Genomic DNA, 21,188 nt, shown 5'->3' on the forward strand with positions numbered 1-21,188 from the left:
AATTACACAATCTGATTAATTACTTTTCTTTTATGTTTCTTCTGTACCAAAGAGCCAGAAAACATTTTTTTTTTCTAGAACAGTTCTTTTAAAACTGTATATTTTCAGTAAACATCTTTTAGAAATTTCTATAAAGTATTTATTCTCCCAGCATATCAAGATCTAACAGGCATTTGAATCTTAAAATGAGTCAGCAAGGTGGTAAGTTTACAACTAAACACTCAGCTTCACTCCAACACTCGATATTGTATTAAAGTTAATGCAACATGGTGTTCTAGTATTTAAAAAATCAAATTATTAATAGACTGCAAAGACTTCCCTGCAGCAAAATTTGGTATTTCCTTTAATAAGAATAAATCCCAGTGACACCTTCTGAATCTGAATTTAAAGATCTGTTTCAGAAGATATGAGATCGTAAGGAAATGTAGTTTAGCTATTAGATAACCTTTAAAATTTCACTTATGAAGTTGAACATTTACCGGGGATAACCTAGGTTACCATCTCATTTGCAATTTGATCTCCATTATGTCTCCAAAATTCAACTAAGAGAGCCCAATTGTTGGCTTCACCTTTTTTTTTTTAACTATGAGATTTTGATAATCCGTTATCTGTGATACCTTATTGCAAGATTTACCTTCATTTGTTTGCTTTAATGTCATTAGGTAAATCAAGAGGCACATAAAAGCAGTTCCCATCATGGTGCTGAGAAACAACCTACGCTGGCAGTTGGTTGGGTTGTTGATCTGGTGCATCTGACATGTGTAAAATGACAGCAGGATCACTCAGGGAATTCAATATACCCACACACAGAAGCCAAATATGTCAGCTTATTTTGGGAACCACTCTATCATGAAGATGCATTTGTTCTTGGAGCAGCCTCAGAAAGCCTCTTCTTTATCCAACTGTCTCTTGATTAAAGAAACAGCCAATGTATACTACATAAAGAATGGTTTTTCTCTGGAAAAGTTGTCTTATAGTCAATATTTTTCTTATTGCAAGGAAGATATTTTATTGCTAAATATTTGTTAATTGTCTGTTTTGGTAGCACAGAATGAAAGATGGTTCCTGGAAGGCTTGTCATAGTCATCTGATAAATCACAAATAGTAAATCCTTGTAATAACGTATATGACATTTTTATCATATAAACAATATGCTTCTGAAGCACGATGTATGGCAATGTATCTGCTGTTTGTTTAAAATGTTAGTTTTTTATTCTTTATACTTGTAGCATAGTTCACCAAAAATTATTTAGCAACTAAAATTTAAAAATTAATTCAAATGCTATTGTGTTTTTATTAGAACATTTCAATAAAAGCAAATAATACTATATTAATTGTGACTAAAAATTAAGAATGATATGTGTTAGGGGACTAAACCATGCTTTTCCTCTTTCATTCCCTTGAATTATTTTCTTTACTTTACCTATAATTTCTACCCTATCTTGGGATTTGCTGTTCATGTAGCTTCTCTTGCTAATTCTATCCAGAATAGCCAAAATAATACTTTATAAATGATAAGTGACAAATATGATATATTGAAAGTATGCGAGTACCTCTGTCTTATTAGTTTCTGGGACTTGACACTACTGAATTGCTTTTAGATTCAGCAAGGATTTCACAAAACTCACAGAAAAATAAAATAATCATCAACATCTCGCAAGGACAAGCAATGCTTCACTGGTTGAGATGTGTCAGGTAGGTTTGGAGCATTTTTTCTCTGTGTGATATAGATTTAATGTTTCTAATTAAAACCAAGAACTGTGACAAAACTGTTTGCCTTTTTGAGCTTGTCTACTGAAAAAAAATACTTCTTTTTTGTTTCTAACCTGCCACACGTTAAACCTCTCCAAGATCAAATTGTTCTTTCCTTACATTGCAGTTAACAATTCATTTTCTCCCCAAAATTAAAACTACAAATACAACATTTCTCTATACTTTCTAGTTGTTTGAGATAAACTTAATTTTGAATAGTTTCCATACGTTTTTTATGAGGCAAATACTGTTGAGTTTTGAAATGGGCAGTTTCTAGGAGGAATTATTTCTCCACCATTTTTGGCATTAACCACACTGATAGTGCATGATGATTAATACTTCTAGAATGGCGACACATTCCCTGCATTGAATAAGTACAGATGGTGCTGATTGTTTTTCCTACTTGTCATTGACTTTTAACTCACATTCACATTGAGTCCCAAAGTGTTATCCTCTTGGTGAAGAATAATGATGAAGATGTGACCTCCAGGTTAAAGATGTGACTTGTCAGTCGTTTTCAGACTCTGGCATTCAGAGCTGAGAACTCTTTTCCTGCTGCTCAGTGGCTTGGTATTAGCACTTTGTAAAGGCAAGATATGTACCTTTATTGCATCCCTGTTCTCTCTAGTCTCTACCTCAACTCTGAATCTCCAATCTCTCCTTCCTTGTTCTATGGGCTTCAGGAAGGGTTCCAGAAACCTCTTAAATTCCTTTTCATTTGTGCAAACACCACCCACATGCACACACATACACACACATATTCAGTGCTTAGTGGAGTGCCCAACACAAACTATTAACAAAGTTCGGTAAATTGCTGATAAAATAAAAGAATAACCAATGAAATTAATTACATTGAAATATGAAGGAAGGTTCCAGTGAATTTTGGAGTTGGATGAAAACGTTTGTTTTGTTGCTGATTCTATCAAGGTAAATATAAAGAAAGATTCATTATTTGAGGGAATAGAGAGATTAATGTGGATACCATTTATAAGTTAAATGCATTAATAGACATTAACATCTCAAAATAATTCCTAAGCTACAACTACAAGGTGATTGGTAATTTTCTGAAAGTAATATAATTATTACATTGTGAAAATAAATTATATATATAAAACTAGTTACTGTTTATTAAGTTTAAAGTTTTGTCTACGAAAGTGATTCTGAAATTATTTTTCAGATTAAAATCTTAACTGTTCTTCTCACCCTTTCTTTAACTTTTTGTTTTCCTTACTGGTACATTATACCTCATTAAGAAAGAATAGAAATAAAGAAAGAGAGAAACAACTGTAATTGTTGCAAAGTAAATTAATCTTAATGAATATTTTTCTAGTCTAGATAATATCAAAAAGATGTAAAACGTATATATGTCAACACCTTATATTAGTAAGATATGAACGTTATTATTTCTATGGTTGAGAAATGAGAAATGTATGTGAATTACATACAAATTATATGCAAATATATACCTGCATTGGATAGTGTTAGAGCTCCCATACAGATTTCACCCTTCCCCACTATGTAGTAACCCTGGAATTTGAGTGGGATTGATCCCACTGACAGCTCTAAGGGTGAGTTCTGATGGATCCTTTCTCATTGTCACAGTGATTGGTTTGGGGTGGGCATATCTTTCAGATGGAAGCCAGTCAACATGTCCTCAGTCGTAGTGATTACCTATTGAAGATCAGTCAATTAGAATAAAACGTAAGACTTCTGTTCTAAGGTCATGGAAAGCAACTCTGTCTCTATCTCTGGCCATGAACAAAGTCATCTGTAGTCCCAGTTCTGCTGGCAGCCACTCCATGCCCGCAAGGAAAGCCAGCCCTCAGAAGAAGCCACACTGTTTATGGAAAGATACCACATGCTGATAATATCAATGATTAACCTTGAAGTACCTTTAACTTCTGGACTTTATAGGCACATGAGCCAGCAAATTCCCTTATGAGTTAACTACTATTAGTCACCTTTTCTGTTACTTGTAGCTGAAAATATCCTTCACAGAACAACAGCCATCAAAACATCTTCATCCATTTGACAAAAAGCCATGAGAAAATCCTGGAAGATGATTTTTGGGAAATGTCTTCTTAGGATTCCCTACTGTCTTGTTTGTTTTTACTTATTTGAGACAAGATTCTTTATTGAAAGTATATGAAAATGATTTTTAAATGAAATATTTAGATGAATTACATTTAATTTTACAGCTAATAAATTTATAAGAAATGTTATTGGAGTCATAACTAGGGACATAAAGAACATGGATTCCACAAAACCTAGAGTAGCAAAGCATTAGAAAAGACATGAAGAATATTTTAAAACATACTGACAGCAGAAACAACCTGGAAGACATTTCTCGGTGAGGATAGCAGCCTAACAAATATGTCTTGAAACCATGACTGTTTTGAACCATGCCTATCTCTAATGGCTTGCATTGTGATAGGCATGAGACAATGATAAATGTTTCCAAATAAGTGATCTACTCTCAAGAAGTGAATGTTATAAAGAAAAGTAAATCAATCCTAGGAAAACCATAATTAGGTACTCACCAACACAGTAGTAACATTTTAAGGAAAACAGTGTATATAAGCAAAAGAATGAATAGAGATTGTGCTGTAAGTTGAACAATTGTTTCCTGGGTAAAAATCAAGAATAATACGAAAAATATAAGTATGTAAACTAGGCATTTATTGGTAGAAAGTAATAGGAAGCAATTCTGACTACAAAAGAAAAAAGGAATTGATTGTTGGCGTATTGGGGCTCATGGAATCAGGAGAAGGCTGAGTTAGGTTCAGAAACGAGCAGAAACCAAGACCACTCCAGAGACTAAGAAGCAAGACTTATAACAGGAATAGTTAGGTCAGAATGCTGCTGTTTAAGGACAAGATAGAGGTTGGTGGTGGCCAAATGAAAGGTGTTTCGGAAGAGTCTATGGATACTCGATTGGAGAAGATTGAAGAGAGAATGGAAAAACAAGCCACTCTTCTGAAGAAGTTTTCACAAAAGGGAGCATAGAAAAAGATGAGGTCAAGGGAGGTTTGTTTGTCTTTAAATGGTGCTACTTGAGCATGTTTCTGTGATGACGGGACCGAATCACCGGCTGCAACACATTTCCCTGCAAGCGCCCCAAAGCTGGTTCCTTCTCATCTTTCACATCTCTGCTCTATGTCACCTCCTGGTCCTAGTCTTACGACATCGTTTTATTTTCTCGATAGCGCTTGTGTCTGTCTGTAATTATCTTCTGTATTTGTTTGGTTGCCCTCTACCAACTAAAGTACGAAATTCATGAGAGCAGCAACTTTGTCCTGCTTATCACTGTCATATAAGCATCCAGAACAGTGTCTGTCGCAAAGCTGAACCTTAATAAATATTTGTGGGATAAATTAAAAAACAGATAACTAGAATTTCAACTATTTCTTTCCTTCTTATGTTAACTGTTTGAGATTCAAAGACCCAGGATCCAGTTGCTGATGAGCCAAGTTCAACGCTGTATAGTCCTTTGTCTGGACAGGGTCTGCACCCCCTTAGGTTATTTAATGGGGGCTAGCTAGGTAACTGAGTTTACTGTCAGTCCAAAGCCAACTATGAGGGGGAAGAGGCCATTCTCACAGGAAAATCAAATACTGCTAGGAATCTCCAAATGACAATTGCTCAACGCAGTAAAGCACAGTAAGGAGGGAGAAGAAATGTTCATTTCTTGCCACAAACAAGCCAGAAATGAAAAGTTTACATTCCGGCTGATCCATTAACACCTGTCAGTTTCATCCCTAGGTTTCCCCCCAAAAAATTTTAGGACCAAAGGGACAGACCAGTCTGTCTGCTTACACAGATAAACATCCCTCTTCATTAAAACAGGCTGGGAGTCTGGAGATAATTAGACCCACTGTGTCAAGCAATCAGCAACACAGGGAAGAGGTTAGAAAAACAATGACAAGTGACCTGGCTAATTCTTAAGAGAAACAGAGGAAAGCCTTTGCAATCAGTTGAAAGACTTTTTGGTTGTTGTGGCTCATGGCCTGATCTGCACTTGTTTGTGTGCTGTTACTTTGGTTTCTCTGTCACTTTCGCCCTTCCTCTTGTCCTCCCCTAGCACAGACACACTCACCTAGACTCTCAGACACGGGCACAGTCACCATGTGTTCATCAAAATGAAAACATAGTGAACTTTCCGAGGTCAAATTTCGGAAGGGCAGTCATTTTTCTCTGCAAGATTCTACCTCCCCAGGAGGAAAACCTAGGAAGTGCTCCTGTTTGTTTTTATTTGCTTTTTTTTTTTTTTCCAGTGCTTGGGATCTGTTAAGTTAGAAGATCTTTTTGGAAATCCCAAACGTGCTTCATCAATTTTTTCCAATAAGACGTTAGTAGCTACTAGAATGATAGCGTGATAAGATAATGAGCTCCACGAGGGCAGGAACAGTATCGATTTCATTCGTGCCGAGCACCTTGCCTAGCACAAAGTGAGTTTTCAATAAATATTTGGTGAATAAACAAATCAATACATAAATGAAAGAGTGAGCGGACAGATGAAGCCGAAGGGCTATTTTCCAAGCAGAGGCTCCAAAGACCACTGCAGCTTTCTCTGCTCTCCTCAGCCACACCACTTCATTGTGAATCTATTACCACTTCTGTCTTGCCCTTTTCTCATTGCAATGTTCTCCCTTCCATTCTCCTTTCTGATCCTATTGATATTTACTCACCTAAGTTAGATAAGACATCCTGATAAGCACGAGCCATGGAACATATAAAATATGCATATTCTTAAGATTCCTCCTTGTTATATATGCATTATATGATTTCTGATTCTAAGAAAAGATATGTTTTTGATAGGCTACAAGGTAAGTTTTCAAATTGTACGTAATAATCTACAAGATCCCCAATGAGCTTACAGCATTTTTTCAATTTAAAACAATGTTAGTGGTGGAAGTGTCAATGATTTATATGTATTTCTAGAAGTTTTGTTATAATACCTCTCAGTTTTCTTTACATTTAGAGGGGGAAAATGTAGTTTTTCTAAACTAAATCTCAACTTTTTAAAATAAAATCATTTGAGTGACTTTCATAAGTACTTTTCCTTAATTATAAAAGAACAATACCATTAATTTTATTAGTTAGCATGCTTAGAATTCTGTAGGTCAATATGCCTTTAAAGACCCAGCCAAATTCCTCAGCACCACCTTCTGAAATCCTTCCCATGCAGTATTTTTTTAAAGGAGAAATGGGACTGGAAAAGTCACTTTGTTTTTCAAGGACTTTCTGAAAGTGCTTTTGTACTAGCCATATCTCTCCACCTCTCTTTTTGATCAGCTAGATGTATGATAAGATTAATAACCATTACAAATAATTAGTGCCTACAGTGCCTTTCACCAGCCATTATTGAGATGACTTTTCTTTTATAAAATATTATGACTACAACTACACAGTGAACATCTAGACATTCCTCTAAAATGCACTAAAGTGTAATCTACTCTGTGGGTTTTTTTTTTTTTTTATGAGATGAGCTAAAGAAACAGAACAAAATGTTAGAGCTAGAAGGGAGGACAGAAATAGTTCAAGTGGTTCTTTCTTTTCTTTTCTTTTTTTTTTTTTTGAGACAGAGTCTTGCTCTGTCACCCAGGCTGGAGTACAGTGGCGCCATCTTGGCTTACTGCAAGCTCCGCCTCCCGGGTTCACACCATTCTCCTGCCTCAGCCGCCTGAGTAGCTGGGACTACAGGCGCCCGCCACCACACCCGGCTAATTTGGTTCTTTCTTAAAGTAACAAATCCAAAGCATAGAGAGGTAAGATGATTTCTGATCCCCAACAGGCTGCTAACTACATGCAAGGCCAATTGCCCAATCCTTGCCTTTCCACAACTACCCATTAAGTGTTGGCTTTTCTATCCAGAACAACTGCTCAGTAGTTCTTAATTTTATTCATAGGGTTGTTTTTACCAAGGGGCTGGATCACTTGAAGTTTTGTTGAAGAAGTAAATGCTAATTATACTCTTTAATAGATCAGTCTTAAGTATTCATTCCTATTACTATTGTAGTTACTTGCTCTATAATGCTATAACCCTAGAAACAAATTCTGTGATTAGAAACATTGCTGTCATGCCAATCTAATTTATTTTAGGATGAGCAGTGTGACTTGGTTGGGTGAGTCCAGGACATTCAGACCAAAATCCAGGAGTGATTCTGAGCTGTGGACTGCAGGGATCCTACCTGTACTTCCCTTCAGAGCAGAAAGTGAAGTGGATACAGGTTCACCTGGGTCTACAAATGCATCCAGGGAGAGATACAGCAACTAGCTAGGAAAAAGTAGCTGGCGTCTTTGGACAAGCAACAGGGAAGATGGAGCAGCAGTTGCAGGTGAACAGTGAGCAAACTATCAGCTAATCAGGCACAATGAATCACTTGTGCAATCTTGTGTTAGGAAAGAAGCTTTCATGAGAATATGGCCGGGTGGGGTCTTCTGTCTGGGGCCGGTGGGTCCCAGGGAAAGCAGTTCATCACAATAAGGGGTTGGTCTGTGGTGAAACCACTGATTGCCTGTAAAACAATGCATTTCTGGGTGTGCACCCCTCTCAGACAGCAGTGTGGCTGTTTCCTTAACATTGGTTCTGGATGTAAACATGCCTTGGTTTGAGCAGGAAACCACTGTTTCTGTTCCACTTTGAATGAGTTTTCCAGAAATGATGACTATGTGGTGATTCTTCACCTATTCTCATGCCTGGATCTGATTTGTGAGATGTTTTGAGAGGTTACTGCGGCTTTGTAACCGAGATTTTTTTCTTTGGGAAGTTAACTGTCTTTTCCACAGCCATTGTGGTAGCCTAGCAACAAGGGACAGCAGAGCAATAGCAGGGATTCTAAAACTCTAAAGAATGATGCCCGTTGACGTCTGTCCCAGGGACAGGGGCTCACAGTGGGTCTGGCTTGAGATGGGACAATGCTATAGCAAGAAATCTGTGGTCTCAGAGTCTGACACCCCAGAGAGAAGCAGGTGAGTTCCCAGCTCCTCTCATCCCAAAATAATTCATGGGAATTTCTGGGTAAAGTAGCTTTCACTCAGTACTTCAAAGAAAATCTTTCTTTAAAGTCTGGGGAATAATAGCAGACAAACTTTTTATCCTTTCCTGGAGAGTGACCCCTTTCTTTGAAAGCTGCTGTCTTCTCAGATCATAGGGCATGGCCTGACACACAGTAGGGGTTCAATAAATATTTGTTGAACAAATAAATTGTCCCTTACTTGGTCTTCTAAAAATCACACACTCACCCCACCCCAGCCATTTTACTGATGTGGGAAGGGGGAGGGTATGAAGCCAGCCTTCTTTCAGTTGAAATGAAATGTTATCTTCACTACTCTCTCGCCAAGAGATGCACACACAAAACGCTGGGTCATTCCTCCTCTACATGTTCCCCACATAAAAACCTAGATCAGTGTTGGCTAGAAATATGGAAGTACAGTTCACTTTTCTAATTGATCTGCATTTAATTACTAGAAATTTTGCATGTTGACACCATACTCATTTCCCTTTCAAATGTGGAAATATCTTCCATTTACAATTTTCTTTTAAATCTTGAGTGAGAGGTGGCCACATCTCTGTAGCAGGAGCTACATCCTATAAGGCAGTATCCTTGTGGGATGTTCACATGCAACCATGGTTCTGCTTTTTAAAGTTTTTGTTTGTTTGTTTGTTTTTGAGACAGAGTCTCACTCTGTCATCCAGGCTGGAGTGTAATGGAGCGATCTTGGCTCACTGCAACTTCTGCCTCCCGGGTTCAAGTGATTCTCCCACTTCAGCCTCCTGAGTAGCTGGGATTACAGGCATCTGCCATCATGCCCAGCTAATTTTTGTATTTTTGTAGAGACAGGGTTTCACCATGTTGGCCAGGCTGGTCTTGAGCTCCTGACCTCAGGTGATCCACCCACCTTGGCCTCCCAAAGTGCTGGGATTATAGGCATGAGCCACCGTGCCTGGCCTGCTTCGTTAAGTTTTAAAACGTATTTTCCTTATGTGAATGTGCGAGCCTTGTTCTTATTTGCTTTTCATCTTGGGTCTATGGTCTGTGGATGATATGAGAAATTCACAAATCTAAGATTTTATGTAAAATGTTGTTTATTTGTGCAAAGGATTCCATAAGCCTCAACAATTAAATAATCTGTGGGAGGGAGTAAGTCTTTATCCATTTATTAAAGCTAATGAAATTTAGCAAACACTCATTTTCTTTTATTTTCCCAGAACAAGTGGCTAAAGAGATAACATATCAATATGTAGACAATTGGGGAGTTGAACATAAAGTTACCAAATGGAGGGAAAATGCCCGTGATGAACAACTTTCAAATGAATAGCCCAGTGTACAATCAGCAGAAAAAACAAGTGAAAAGCAGGACTTTGCTCTCTCTGTAAATTATTGTTAGTATTTTTTACTCCTGGTGTATGGAGCTGAGTGTTCTGTGCAGGTAGAAAGCCAGGCTTTTGAGGCAGGAGACAGGGGAGTGTCACGCTATTCTTGTTAATCTGTAGGTGACTTCAGTTCAGCTTCTTCACTTCTAAGCAGGAACAAACTGGTCCCATGTGTCTTGTTTGCCATCCCTTCTCCTTTCCCTTCCACTTTTCTCTTCTCGTGCCCTTGAGACAGACCTTCTCCACAGTTTACATAAACTGAATGGGAACTTGCTCCTATGTTGTCTAAGTAAGGGAGAGTCAGGCCCTGAATGCAGTTAATCTAAGGAACAAAACAGAGTTTTCCCAGGAAATCCTGTCCTATAAAAATTAAGTTCTCAATAGCTGTATTTCCTAACCAATTTTATTAAAATCATTTAGGCCAGGCGCGGTGGCTCACGCCTATAATCCCAGCACTTTGGGAGGCCGAGGCGGGCGTATCACAAGGTCAAGAGGTCGAGACCATCCTGGCTAACACGGTGAAGCCCCGTCTCTATTAAACAAAATACAAAAAATAGCTGGGCGTGGTGGCAGGCATCTGTAGTCCCAGCTACTCGGGAGGCTGAGGCAGGAGAATGGCGTGAACCCTGGAGGTGGAGCTTGCAGTGAGCTGAGATCACAACACTGCACTCCAGCCTGGACGACAGAGCGAGACTCCGTCTAAAATAAATAAATAAATAAATAAATAAATAAATAAATAAATAAATCATTTATTCACCCAGACTAATTGGTGACTAGTCCTCTAATTTGACATAAAGCATGAAGTATAAAGTTTAGAAAGCAGATAGAAAGACATTTCATTTAAAGGAAGGAAATTTCAAAGGTCTTATAACGCACTGAGAAAAATGCCATATCATTACGCTCTGCCAATAAAAATTTAAAGAAGTTTTTCCAGGTTTCCAGTGAACCCTGAAGTAAGAAAACAATGCAATAAAAACAGACTTTATAAACACATTTGTTAATTATATTTTATCTTTATCTCAAAGCTAATAGGCTTTCTAAAGCTTTCTTCCCTCCTTAATTATTGTACAACATGACTTCTCCTGTGTATGCTGGGTTACCATGGTTACTCTGAGGCCATGACTCATGACCTTTAAATATAATTGTCAGGCAGCCAAAGCTCTCATTTTTAAATCACCAGTTTTGTTTCAGGCATTATTATTTAAAAGTAGTCTCAAAATTGTACTTTCTGTGATGCATTTGTGGCACATCTGAGTATGCACATAAGGGTATTGCACACACGTATTTTGTTTTGTTTGATTTCATTCGGTGACTGAATATGACTTTCTTGCCCAGCATAAAAAACAAACGAAGCACAGTCCTTGTCCTCTATGAGAGTGTCACTGAGAAATGCAAAACACAGGTAGACAAATAATCACATACATCATGAACCATAATAAGGGCTGCAAGAGGTGGATGTCCAAAACCTGCTTGTGGAATACAAAGGCAAGAAATACTTCTGACCAGTAGGGTCAGAGGGCCTTCAGGGAGAGGCAGCATTTGAGTTATGGTGTAAAGAAATGTAAGATTTCAACAAGCAGAGAAGAGAGTATGAGTGTTCTGGCCAGAGGAAACAACTAAGAAAATGATAAACACACATTGTGGACTATTAGGCTGTACAGTTGAGGGAAAACAACTGTTTTGTGAGTTTCACTGATAGAAGATGAAATTCGTTAGAGGGCTCAGTTTATTAAGATCCTTTAAAGCCATTTGTTGGTTTGTCCAGCAACTGTGATGACCAAGAGTTTGTTTTCCATTTCATGATAAAGAGGTGTTGTCAAGTAGAAAGTACCAAAATACTGTTTTTTTGCTGATATGGGTGTCGTGCGAGAAAAGCAATTACATCTCTTAGAGCCCCAGTGTCTCCTTCCACTAAGTGAGAACTTAATTAATTTTGTTCAGTAGTCACTGATTACTTTGTGAACATTTGTAAATGGTTTCAAATTTTTTGAAAAGTGAGTAAAAGAGAGAAATGTGCACAGAAATATGGAAATAAAACAATGTATTCATGAGGAAGATAGTGGGATAGAAAATAATAAAAGTACCTTGGGATTCAAAAGTAAGGCTTTATTGGCTGGGCGCAGTAGCTCACGCCTGTAATCCCAGCACTTTGGGAAGCCAAGGTGGGTGGATCACGAGATTAAGAGATCGAGACCATCCTGGCCAAAATGGTGAAACCGTGTCTCTACCAAAAATACAAAAATTAGCTAGGCATGGTGGCATGCACCTGTAATCCCAGTTACTCGGGAGGCTGAGGCGGGAGAATCACTTGAACACGGGAAGTGGAGGCAGTGAGCCGAGATTGTGCCACTGCACTCCGGCCTGGGCGACAGAGCAAGACTCCATCTCAGAAAAAAAAAAAAAAAAAGTAAGGCTTTATTGATTGACAACAATAGAAAGGAATCTATTACATCTATGAGGTTTATTAGATAATTCATTTATTTATTCAACAAATATTTGTTGACCACCCTATCCTTCTTCAAGATGCTGAGGGTAGAGTAACAAAAACAACAGAAAAAATTTCCTGTCTTCAAGGAGTTTACATTTTCAGATGGGAGATGACACAAAAAATATAATAAATAAGCAAACTATATAGTATGTTAGAATGTGATAAGTATCACAGAGAAAATAGTATGGTGATGAGGTGAGGGGTTAAATTTTAAATGAGATACATATGGTAGGTCCCACTGAGGTGGTGACATTTGAGCAAAGACGAGAAGGAAGGATGAGTAAGCCAAGTGGATAGACTTAAAGTATCCAGGGCCCTTGGATGTGCTGGGAACTGAGTGAAGAAAGTATTTCAGAGAGAGTGATAAGTCATGTCAAAAGCTGTTAAGGTGAATTGTGTAAAATAATCACTGGGTATAGGAATGCAGAGATCTTTGGTGAATTGGACAAGTGCAGTTTCTGTGGAGTGGTACTAGTAGTGGTACTAGTCTAATTGCAGTGGCTTTAGCAAAAAAGAAAGAAAACTAGAAGGGAAGGAATTGGAGACAGTGAGAATATCATTTTGCTGTAATCTGAATAGCAAAAGAGGTCAGTATAATCAAGTGGAAACTAAAGCGGTAAGAAGGCTCTAGGCATGATAAATAACATGTTTATAAGCTAATGAAAATGATCCAGGAGATAGAGAGAGAAGAGAGAGGGAGAGAGAACAGTGTAGGAGACAAAGAATTCTCCATGTCTGCTGATTCTTAGGAGGTTATGCTTTCCTCTCCCCACTTTTTTTTTTTTTTAGTTGAAATACAGGATTGTTCAGGTTTTCAGAACAGATTGTACTGTTCAGACTACTTATTCTCAAGAGAACCTTTAAAGGCTATTTTATCTTCTGCGAGTAAAGTTTACATTCCATTATTTTTATTTCCCTTAGAAATGTCCAGAAATTGACATTTGGAGGAAATACTTTAGAAAATTTATTTTAAATGTTACAGTGTAATGATCTATTCATTGTAGGTGCGGGGGGGTGTGTGCGCACATGAGTGCCTGAAATAAAATTTTGGAATTCTAAACGTTTACTTTTTTTCAGCATGACGTCTGGAAGTTTAGAGTCAGATACACAACAAGAAAACAAAGTATCGGTAAGAAATGAAGTTTGTATGAATTCTTATTTAAAAAATCATTATAGGTAATGAAACTAACTTCTTTAATTAATATTGAGGTTTTCTTGATATTGTTTAGTTTTCACATTTTGCTAGTAAAGATTTTAGAAATAAAACATAGAAAATTGTTTTCCAAGTAGAAGATTGATGTAAAGTGGGGTGGAGTGGTAACTATGGGATATTACTGGGGCTTTGGAAAAGTTAGGTGTGATGTGGCACGGCCTTTCTTATTTTGACATGTAATAAATGCCACACTGCTCTCTGTGGCCCTAAAATACTATAGACATCCTGGGCTATTTTTGAAGTGTCAGCTTGTGTATGAGGAAATCCTGGAATTCACACATGAATGATACACACTGGGTACAACACAGTATTTGGTTTAGCTAGACTTAGGTTTAAATCACAGTCTATTCCAGATATATCTAGTTTTATTCTCTTTGAAGTCGCTGTGACCCTTGAAGGCTTCTTACACCATGAGCTCCATTATGTCTTGGGAAAGCTGGGTCCTTTCTACCTGAGCACCACTTGGTCCCTCCCTAGGCCTGCAGTGAAACTGTGGGTTGCTGAGAGGTGCTGGAGCTAGGTGATGGGTATACAGAAGATCATTATACCAATTCTCTACTTTTATGTAAGTTTGAGGATTTTTCTTTAAAAAGAAAAGAATTAGCTATCTCTATTTCCCTCAATCTCCTTCATTCAGGTTGAAGACCCTCTGGACTCCACCATAGATATTTCTGGAACAATCTTTTCAGCTCTAATATAGAGGCACTGTAGTATGGAGAAAAATTACAGACTAGGAATCAAGACTTGGGATGAGGCCAAAATTTGCCATCTCTAACCTTTGTGGTGATAGCCAAGTCATTTAAACTCTCCAAGCTTTACTTTTCATCTGTAGAATAAAGATAATGAGACTTAACTAGTCTACTTCAAATAAGATTTTTGGGATGTGAAAATGGTTAAGTGCCTGAGAGTGTACAGGAGCATGGTTATTCGGAATTGATAGCATTCCACTGGGCTTCCCTGTGGGCCAGGGGACTTTGTTCTTTAATTTCTCTATTTCTTTCTGGATTCAGCAGTTCTGTCCTACCACTCCCTTGCAATCCCAGCATCACTAGCTGTATTAGTTCGTTCTCACACCACTATAAAGAAATACCTGAGACTGGGTAATTTATAAAGAAAAGACATTTAATTGGCTCACGGTTCTGCAGGCTGTATGGGAAGCGTAGTGGCTTCGGCTTCTGCTTCTGGGGAGGCCTTAGGAAGCTTCCAATTATGGCAGAAGGCAAAGGGGTGATGAGGCATCTCGCACAGTGGGAGCAGGAGCAAGAGAGAGAGAGAGAGGGCCAATGCTACACACTTTTTAGCAACCAAATCTCCTGAAAACTCGCTCACCATCATGAGAACAGCACCAAGGCACCAAGGGGATGGTGCTAAACCGTTCATGAGAAACTGCCTCCATGATCCAATCACCTTCCACCAGGCGTCCTCCTCTGACACTGGGAATTATAATTCAACATGAGATTTGGACAGGGACACAGATCCAAACCTTATCACCAGCTAAGAATAATTGATTCTTTTGTGAGTGATATATCTAGAACCTCACTTCTGTACAATTATTTTTGATTATAAAATGTTAACATCTCTCTTCTCAGTGTAGTTCATTTTACCTGATCCTAGACAAACGGGACATAGCTCTCAAATTTATAATAATTTTCAGAAAGAGAGTTTCTCTTGAAGAAATATTAGCCAAAGGCAAATCAAATTAGTTTGGTTTCAATTAAAAATGTATTTTCTAACTCTAGTGATAATTTAATCTTATGTTGCTTTTTTTTCAGCTAAGAAAACCTGATAGTGAAGTTTTGCTTCATTTAATGGAGCTGTTTATGATACTGTTGCCCAAAGAGTGTCCCTCACTGAACCATATGAAAACAATTTTTCTCTGGTTGGTGGGGACCCTTGAATTTGGGACATGGGAATCTTCAGGGCATCAATTTCTACTTAACTGCCCTGTCTTCTAAGGATGCTAATCAATCAGCACCCTGGAGGTAACCCTCTCATGGGCGGTATCTACACTGAAAAGGACAAGGTGTCAATTACCTACTACCTTTATGATTTCTGCCAAGGGCTTCAATTAGCTTCCTGGAGTTCAGAATCCTTCCCCTTCCAATTTACATTGGGCAAGCTTGGGATCCCTGGGGCTTGAAGGAACTGGTTGTGCTTCAGTTTCTGATTTTTTAAAAAATATTTCTAAAGAAATACATTTAGCTGGAGGGAGTTGGGATTAGAGACCTCAAAGTGGTGGGGATATCCATGATTACTGCTGCCTCCTTCCACAACACAGTCTCTTTTAAGTCATGGAACTCACAGAGCACAGAACTCAGCAGAATGGATTCTGCTGTGAACCATGAGGAACCAAATTGCAGGTGGATCTCAGTTGCCTCTTTTAAATAACTGCTTTTAGTTTTGGTCGAGAAGACAGAGATGAGAAAATCTTTTCATGAAGACTTCTTGACCACCAAGCAGAATTAACCCTGCTCTCTCTGCCTTTGTGTCTTGGTGGTTCTTTATTTGCCTTTACTGCACTATTCTCTGAATCTACTTTGACTTTTGAACTCTGTTGGTAAACTGTGCATTCCTAGAGAAAGGACTGAGCTTTATTAGTCTCTGGGACAAAATTTCAGACATCAAAATGGCTCTCAATCGATATCATTTGAAATAAAACAGACTAAGCTCCAGGCGTAGTAGCAGGTGATTGAAATTCCCTATCCCTCTGAATCCGTAGAGCAGCCCATGAGGGTGGTGTCTGGCATCATCATTGTTATATTGATCATTTTCTTCCTATTGTTATAATTACCAATTTAGAAATTAAGAAATTGAGATTCGGGGAGATTCAAGGAGGTCCAGATGTTAGGTGATCAAAGAATATGTGTTTACTTTATCGGAGGAACCTGACGGGATAATCCAGTAAGACTTTGTTTAAATCCACTGTCAGGTGCCAGGTAGTCCCCATTTATCTCAACCCTATCTATTCCTTGGGCCTGCTGGAGAATTAGAATGTTATTTAAACTATTGCTTTTGCTGCATTTTAACATCTTCTGACAGAATAGCTAGTGCATATAAATTATCTCATTTGAAACTGTTTAAGAAATAAAAATTCTATCGCAAGAAGGGTTGGCCTAAATAGGACCAGGACTGCTCCCTCTGAACTATTTCTGAGAATCTAGACACATAGAAATGAGCAATGTAAACATATAATGTCATTGGTTATGTGGAGTGGCACATCTAAAAGTAAGACTATGGGTATGAATTCATTAGCTCTAGAATATATATGAAGTATTTTACTCAGTGTGCAAAACTAGGCTTATTATAAAATCCCATAAGCCCTTTAGCTTTCAAGTAGTAATTTAGTGATGACTTTATTAAAGAATCTCTATTTTAAGTGCCAAAGATATGAAAGCACTTTTTGGTTTTTAATTTGTAAGATCAAATAATAGCCAACTATATAGGAAATCAGCTTTACAAAGTGACCTTAAAGTAGCTAAAAGATATTATATTTGATAAGTTGGAGAAAGCAAGCAGTGTCTTAGTTGTGTCAAATTATATAAATTCTGTTCTTCTTTTAATATTTAGTGTAATATGCTATTAGTTTTGCTGGAAGCATACATTTGGTCATATTTCTGGTATCTATAAATTTTAACATTCTAAGATGACTTTCAAAAGATTCTTTGATGAGCAAACTTTCAAATTGTTAGTGAATCAAGGTTATCAATACATCATTTGTGTTTTAAATAAGTGATTTAAAGGAGATATCACTGTTTATTGTTAAGATGAGAACAATATAAAATTGTATATGTATCTATATTTAAATAAAGATTTGTTGCTGTTCTGGGAAATAGGTTTTTTTTTTACCACTCTAATAGGTAAGAAATTACATCTCAAAACTCTTTGTTTTGCCTCTCCTTTCCTTCTCTCTCTTTCAGCTTTACTAAGACATAATTGACACATTTAAAGTATACAAGTTGATGAGTTTTGATACCATGTGAAGCTACCACCACAATCAGGATAATGAGCCTATCTACCACCCTCAAAAGTTACTCATGCGCCTTAGGAATTCCCCCACCTGCCTCTCCCCACCTGCCCACACCCCTCAAGCATTTCCTTGAGATTTTTATAAATGGAGACATACAGAATGTACCCTTTTTTACTGCTTTCTTTCACTTAGAAAAATTGTTTTGAAATTTATCCATGTTGTAGTGTATATCAATAACTCATTTTTATTGCAGAATAGTTTCCCATTGTATAGGAGGTACCAATTTGTTTATCCCTGCTACAAATTGGATACGGTTTGTTTGTCCCCATCAAATCTCATCTTGAACTTTGATCTCCAGTGTTAGAGGGAGTTCTAATGGAAGGTGTTTGGGTCATGGGGGTGGGTCCCTCATGAATAGATTAACATCCTCCCTTGGGAGTGAGTTCTCAATAAGCTGATTGTTAAAAAGAGTCTGGCATCTGCCTGCGTTGTCTCCTTGCTTCCTCTCTCACCCTATGATATCTGCACATTCCTGCTCCTTCTACCATTAGTGGAAGCAGTCTGAGATCCTCCAGAAACTAAGCAGATGCTGACACCATGCTTCTTGTACAGCCTACAGATCCATCAGCCAAATAAACCTCTTTTCTTTTCAAATTACCCAGCCTCAGATATTCTTTTATAGCAACACACAACAGACTAAGACAATTCTTTGTCTGTTGACTGACATTTAAATTATTTCCAGTTTTAGGCTCTGAAAAATAAGGCTTCTATGAATATTCATGCATGAGTCTTTGTATAGACATATGCTTTCTTTTCTCTTGGGAAAATACACAAGAGTGGAATGGTAGAGTCATATGGTAGGTGTACTTTTAACTTTTAAAAAACCTGCTAAACTGCTTTCCAAAGTCGTTGTATCATTTAACATCCCCACCAGCAATGCATGAAAATTTTAGTTCATCTACATTCTTTGCAACCCTATGAAGTTCAGCCTTTAAAATTTTAGTCATTCTGTGGCTGGGTACAGTGGCTCACGCCTGTAATCCCAGCACTTTGGGAGGCCGAGGTGGGCAGATCACCTGTGGTCGGGAGTTCGAGACCAGCCTGACCAACATGGAGAAATGCTGTCTCTACTAAAAATAAAAAATTAGCCGGGCATGGTGGTGCATGCCTGTAATCCCAGCTACTCAGGAGACTGAGGCAGGAGAATCACTTGAACCCGGGAGGTGGAGGTTGCGGTGAGCTGAGATCACACCATTGGACTCCAGCCTGGGCAACAACAGCGAAACTCCGTCTCAAAAAAAAAAAAAAAAAAAATTTAGTCATTCTAATAGGTTTAGTTATAACTCATTGTGGTTTTAATTTGCATTTCCTTAATACCTAATGGTGTTGAGCAACTTTTCACTTGCTTATTTGCCATCCTTCAATCTTATTTAGTGAAGTATTTATTCAAGCAAGCCTTTTGTCCATTTTCAAATTGTGTCAGTTTCTTATTTGATAATGAGTGTTTAAAAAAATATAATTTGGATGTAAGGAATTTTTCATATATATTTTGCAAGTATTTTCTCCTGTCTGTACGTGGTCTTGGAATTCTCTTAGTAATGTCTGTAGATGAATGGAAGTTTTTTATTTTGATGATATCTAATTTATCAATTTGTATTTTCATGGACCACGCTTTTGACATCTGATCTAAAAAAAATCTTTGCCCAAGGTTACAAATATTTCTCCTAATTTTTATTCTAGGAATGTTATACTTTTAGGGATTTTTTCCTGTTGTTTTCATCTTTTAAAAGTAATTGACACATAATAATTGTATATATTTATGGGGTACAGTGTGATGTTTTAATATGTGTATGTAATGTGTAGTGATCAAATTAGGATAATTAGCATATCTATTACCTCAGACATCTATAATTTCTTTGCTAAGAACATTAAAAAACCTCTTTTCTAGCTATTTTGAAATATACAAATGTATTATTGTTAACTGTAGTTACTCTGCTTTGCAGTGGAACACTAGAACTTATTCCTCCTATCTAGCTATAACTTTGTATTTAACCCCCTATACCACCATCTTCCCAATCTTCTTCAACCTCTGGTAACCCCTATTTTACCCTCTATTTCTATGAAATCGATTTTTTTAGATTCCACATATAAGTAAGATTATGCAGTATTTGTCTTTCTGTGTCTGGCTTATTTCACTTATCATGATGTCCTCCAGGTCCACCTATGTTACTGCATATGACATAATTTCAGTCTTTTTTGTGGCTGAATAGTATTCTATTGTGTAAATAGATCACATTTTCTTTAGTCACTCATCCATTGATGGACAATTAGTTGGAGTTCATATCTTTGCTATTGTGAATAGTGCTGCAATAAACATGAGTGTGCAGATATCTCTTTGACATACTAATTTCATTTCCTTTGGATATAGACCCAGTAGTGGGGCTATTGGATCATAGGGTAGTTTATTTATTTATTTTTAGACAGAATCTCACTCTGTCACCCAGGCTGGAGTGCAGTGGTATAGTCTTGGCTCACTACAACCTCTGCCTCCCAGATTGAAGTGATCCTCCTGCCTTAGCCTCCTGAGTACCTGGGACTACAGGCACATGCCACCATGCCTGCATAATTTTTATACTTTTTTTTAAGTAGAGATAGGGTTTCAACTCCTGACTTCAAGTGATCCATCTGCCTTGGCTTCCCAGATTGCTGGGATTACAGGCATGAGCCACTGCGCCTGGCCAGTAGTTCTATTTTTAATTTTTAAGGCACCTCCCTACTCTTTTCCACAGTGGTTGTACTAATTTACATTCTCACCAACAATGTATAAGAATCTCCCATTTTCCCTGCTCTCACTGACATTCATTATTTTTTGTCTTTTCAATAATATCCATTCTAAGTAGGGTGAGATGATATCTTATTGTGGTTTTGATTTGCATTTTCCCAATTAGTGAAGTTGAGCATTTAAAAAATATACGTGTTAGCAATTTGTCTTTTGAGAAATGTCTGTTTAGGTCTTTTGCCCATTTATAATCAAATTATTAGGTTTTTTTTGCTATTGAGTTGTTCAGGATCCTTATATATTCTGGTTATTAACACCTTGTCAGATGCATACTTTGTGAATATTTTCTCCCATTCTGTAGGTTGTTTCTTCACTGTATTGATTACTTCCTTTGCAATACAGAAGCTTTTCAAATTGATGTAATCCCATTTGTCTAATTTTGCTTTTGTTACACGTGCTTTTGAGGTCTTATTTAAAAAATCCTCAACCATACCAGTCTCACAAAGCGTTTTCCCTATATTTTATTCTAGTGGTTTCATAGTTTCAGGTTTACATTTAAGTCTTTAATACATTTTGAGTTGATTTCTGTAAGTTGGAAGAGATAGGAGACTA

General features: G+C 37.5%; 1 protein-coding gene across 2 annotated transcripts in view; it reads left to right on the forward strand.

Moving 5' to 3' along the window:
* The first annotated feature begins 7,429 nt into the window (after positions 1-7,429).
* CCDC192 (coiled-coil domain containing 192) overlaps positions 7,430-21,188 on the forward strand; it is a 227,998-nt gene continuing 214,239 nt past the window's right edge. The window contains exons 1-2 of one of the 2 annotated variants that reach the window (XM_054488027.1): positions 7,430-7,520; positions 13,695-13,746. In XM_054488027.1, the coding sequence (XP_054344002.1) occupies positions 13,696-13,746 (51 nt within the window). In that variant the 5' untranslated portion in view covers positions 7,430-7,520; position 13,695. Of the gene's footprint in view, positions 7,521-8,556; positions 8,725-13,694; positions 13,747-21,188 lie in introns of those variants that run through there. The other variant, XM_054488026.1, reaches the window with a different exon arrangement.

The sequence above is a fragment of the Pongo pygmaeus genome, chromosome 4 (assembly GCF_028885625.2).
Source record: "Pongo pygmaeus isolate AG05252 chromosome 4, NHGRI_mPonPyg2-v2.0_pri, whole genome shotgun sequence".
Taxonomy (NCBI): Eukaryota; Metazoa; Chordata; class Mammalia; order Primates; family Hominidae; genus Pongo; species Pongo pygmaeus.